General features: G+C 35.4%; 1 protein-coding gene across 1 annotated transcript in view; it reads right to left on the bottom strand.

Moving 5' to 3' along the window:
* LOC111088548 (calcitonin gene-related peptide type 1 receptor-like) overlaps nt 1–4,795 on the bottom strand; it is a gene marked incomplete at its 3' end in the record, with an annotated part of 17,579 nt that overhangs the window by 11,134 nt on the left and 1,650 nt on the right. Inside the window, exons 2-3 of the mRNA XM_022399033.1 lie at nt 3,776–3,966; nt 1,914–2,039 (exon numbers count right to left, since the gene is read on the bottom strand). Of these exons, the coding sequence (XP_022254741.1) occupies nt 1,914–2,039; nt 3,776–3,966 (317 nt within the window). The remainder of the gene's footprint in view (nt 1–1,913; nt 2,040–3,775; nt 3,967–4,795) is intronic.

The raw sequence follows: 4,795 nt of genomic DNA, 5'->3' as shown, positions 1-4,795 counted from the left end.
GAAAGTCTCCAAATTACGCGTAGAGGTGTTCAGGAACCGTTTAGAGCCACCTTAGTAGATATTGTGCAGCAAGCCGAGAACAACATTATGCCTGTAGCTGCTTTCCAAGTGTTCCTGTCTGCTCATCCTACTGCTGACTATCGTGATTCTTCGATCTTCCCTACCGAATTGCAGGTGAAATCATTCGTATCTCAATTGAAAGCTAAACATAAAAAGGTGATAGCAGAAGCATAAAAGGTTGGCAATTGTTTAATTAATGATGCTGAGAATGTGGCTTTATTGATATATACTAAATTTACTCCCAGCGGTAGACCTTAGTACTAGCTAGTATGAAGACTTGAGGATGCTGTATTTCACCTAAAATTTATCAATTAACGAACGAAAACAAGTCTCAAAAAGAAACGTCCAAAAACACCCTATTTGGGAGTTTCCGAATTGAACTTACTCTTAATATTCAACAAATTGTAATATAAAGACACTCCTTGGCTCCTGAGGGACATAAACCTTTCAACCAGACTTGAGCAAGAACGAACGGACTGAACACTCAGCTCTCACGTTATAATGAAATCTTTTTACATTAGTTACGGTAGTGGAACTGGTCGTCAAGGCACTTCGGTTTCCCCATTAGGGTTAATGGTAAGTAAAGGAACCACATTGAAACATCGACAGCTTTTTTGATGACAAAACTATTACCATGCTATCTACCGTTGTCCCTAATTATGAACTGTGACCACAGGGAAGACAGCTTGTGGCAGCACACCATCTTCAACAAATAGTGTTATTGACCGTCACATTAAAATGCCCCAGGCTTGAAAAGGGTGAGCGTATTCGGCGCCAGGTTTCGATCCCGATTGGTAAATACATTGTACTAAAATATTAACCACATTGATTAGTGAAGACATTGCACTTATACGTTAAACAAATTGATCAGTTAATACACTGTAGTGAAATATAACATTCACTAATGAATAATGACATCGTACTGTTATATTCAAATGCATCAAGAAATATTTTACTATGAAATATAAATGCACATTGTTTGTTGTTAAGTGCAAAGCTGCACAATGGGATATCTGTGATATCCCATAATAAGGATCGACCCCCCAATTTTTGCCTGATAAGTCATGAAGCAGCTGGGAGGTACTGAATGTATTGAAGTTACATCAGTAGAAAATTCAGTTCGGCACCAAAGTCATCGTTGTGTCCAAAAGTTGGAAGTGATTTCAACGATACTGTTTTGTTGCGATCGATGCTTTCACGATAACAACACACTTTTTTATGTGGTTGTTAACACCAAAACGACACTAACTAAATTATCAAGTGACTGTGTTTATCAACAATACATAGTGTAGTCGACATGTTGTTATGGACACTAATAAAACACTGACACAATTCTTACGTGATTGTAGAAATCAACACTATTATCTCGTGACAATGGATGCTAATAGAGATGTCATAAAGTTACGAACATCAACAGACACAGCTGTCATGTGGTTGTGTACATCAAAAGTGTGATCGCATGCTTGTGGATGCAGATGTGATACCTAAACGTTGTCTTATAGTTGTTTATTTATGTCAGTACAGCTCCCATGTTGTTGTGGATACCAACGCGACACCTTGCACAAACGAATGTTATTTGTCTATTGACCCAGAAGTCATGTAGTTGAGAACAACAATACGGATCTCGTAGGAACCAACAAAGTTGACATGTGTTTGCGGACACCAACACTGATGCCAAAATATTGTGAGGAACAATGGTACAATGGTCTGTTGTAGATACCAAAATTGTTGTCATGTGATCGCGGCCATTTTTTTTTTCAGTGAGTCTAAATGTCTTTGTTGCTTACGTACTACTTTTGCTCACTAAATTATTATTGTACATAACTTATTATTTTCATGTGGTGCCTACTTACGTGGACACTGAGGAGGATCATTTTTGAAATAAATGTGATCAGGACAGCGAACCAAAGCTACTTCACCAGCTGCTGTGTCTGGCCAACACTGCCAACCATCCCAAGTTCGTGGACAGTTGTTTTCATCTGTTGGAAAAACAAGCAAACAAATTTACCACCATACAGACTACGCATATATATATGTATATACGCTACAATTCTTTGACTTCAAAAAGAAATCGTAGCGCAGCCCACCACGTAAATATTAGAGTAGCAAAATAACAGTTATTCACTTCCTGACACCTTGAAGAAAAGAAACAGATTTTATAAATCAATTTGGTATTTTTTCTTCTGCTCTGTTTTCTAAAATGTATCTGCAATGTTAAACATTTTTACTTACCTTATGCGAATAACAGAATGAACGTTGATGAGGAAGGTTACTGTTAATTGGCTAGTTGATGAGGAAGATTACAGTTGATTGGTTATTTGATGAAGAATGTTACTGTTAATTGGTTAATTGATGAGGAAGGTTACAGTTGATTGGTTAGTTGCTATTGAAGGTTATTGTTGATTGGTTTGTTGCTATTGAAGGTTATTGTTGATTGGTTTGTTGCTAAGGAAGGTTATTGCTGATTGGTTAACTGTGACGATTTTTGAAGCCAAATGTAAAGGACGTGGTAAATCAAAGCCTGATCAGAGTTGTTGTTATTTATGTACTGAAAAGTTGACTATGGTTACAATGAAATTAACTTGTTCAGCATATACCTTGCCTTTTTGATCAAATATTAATGCTGGAATTGGATTGGGGCTAATTTTTTTACGTATTAAATTACGCCAAAAAACAGTTTGCTATGTATCGCTTGTTTGTTTCTTTCAGACTAAAGCAACATTGGGTTCTCTGTCGGGTCCACCGAGGGGAATCAAACTCAACTCCGTATTTTAGTGTTGTAAGTCCGTAAACTTAGCGGTATGTCACCAGGGGACTATAAAGAATCTATTTATATTTCTTTATATATAAAAAGCACAAAAAATTATGTGTATTTCTGTATGTACGTTATCTAACTATTCCCAGGTGGCTACGTCATTCTCAACCAAACTTTGTGGGATGATAGTTTGGGACAAGGGGCATGTTAATGGGGGTTGACAACCCCTCCATTGTTGTTATTGAACATTTATTATACATAAGTTAACCTTAACTACATTCCTAAATGGCTCCACGTCCTTACACACACATACAAATTCTATAACACAACATATACAAAGTGTGGGGGAGGGCATAGAAAAGTCATATATTTCAAAGTGTGCACTACACTCAGTATGGAGAAATGCAATGAAAAAATGACCGCTACTATTGCAATAATACATAAACTCAGCTGAAGTTTCTACTCCATCAGCTACCATAAGGCTGATATGAAGAGCCATTTCTTGAGTTATACCAACTTCTTACTTTTATCCGTGACCTTTCAACTTCGGCCCGTAAGACACTTCTGCAACCAATGACCGTCAATTATTTAACACATGAAACATTGTGGAAGGACATCAAGAGCTAGGTGTTGAAAGCGGGTAACAAAAAAGCTCCCTCTACCGGCACTATTTTTGTCGCTACCTCTTCCTACAAAGTCACCCTCACTATCACACAGTGTATACCATATTTTAAGTATATATAGTTTTTAAAGCTTATAGAAAACTTTTGGTGAGGTAATAGTGAATACTGTAATAATATTTTATGTTATAAATACATTGTGTGAAAGTTAAGATTTTTGTGTTATTTATCGTAGTATATACCCACACATTTTTTAAGTTCATAACCCGGACAAAAGGACGGGTACATCAGTTTGTATATATATATATATAAAGGTCAATTTGGACTTTCTGAAACTTACCCGACTGCCGTACAGAAACAGATAACATTGTATGACAACACTGCATCGCTGCCTTACAGCAAGATATCCACAAGTTAGCGAAGTAATTGGACTTAAATGTACTGAAGATTGGATGAGAACGATTCTTTGGTCGTGGATACATAAGAGTTTTACTTACAGGATCCTGAAGTTGGCCAACGGTTCCTAGATAACTGTGTTATCACGGTTCCAAATAGAGAGGTCAAGAAAAAACAAGAGTATCCAGTTATATTACTAAAACATTAACAGACAGAATTATAGTGATTTAAAAATATGTAAGAATAAAGGTGAAGATTAAGATAGTCAGATAAACAGGAAGATTTATGAACTGATAATAAGAAAGATAGAAGAATGGACGACGGAAGAGATATATTTAGATCACAGACTTTAATCTTTAGAAACGATTAAAAATGATGATTAACAAAATACAGCACGCATTTCACAGGAAAATATAATAAAACATCCATATTTAGTTTATAATCTCAGTCTAACAGAACACACGTTTACTTTATAATCTCAGTCTAACAGAACACACGTTTACTTTATAATCTCAGTCTAACAGAACATCCATATTTACTTTATAATCTCAGTCTAACAGAACACACGTTTACTTTATAATCTCAGTCTAACAGAACATCAATATTTACTTTATAATCTCAGTCTAACAGAACATCAATACTTACTTTATAATCTCAGTCTTACAGAACATCCATACTTACTTTATAATCACAGTTTAACAGAACATCAATATTTACTTTATAATCTCAGTCTAACAGAACATCAATATTTACTTTATAATCTCAGTCTAACAGAACACACATGTTTACTTTATAATCTCAGTCTAACAGAACATCCATATTTACTTTATAATCACAGTCTAACAGAACATCCATATTTACTTTATAATCTCAGTCTAACAGAACACACATATTTACTTTATAATCTCAGTCTAACAGAACATCCATATTTACTTTATAATCTCAGTCTAACAGAACACACATA

Source organism: Limulus polyphemus, unplaced genomic scaffold (genome assembly GCF_000517525.1).
Source record: "Limulus polyphemus unplaced genomic scaffold, Limulus_polyphemus-2.1.2 Scaffold4001, whole genome shotgun sequence".
Taxonomy (NCBI): Eukaryota; Metazoa; Arthropoda; class Merostomata; order Xiphosura; family Limulidae; genus Limulus; species Limulus polyphemus.
The sequence above is the reverse complement of the archived record's forward strand: the minus strand, read 5'-3'. Positions and strand labels throughout refer to the sequence as shown.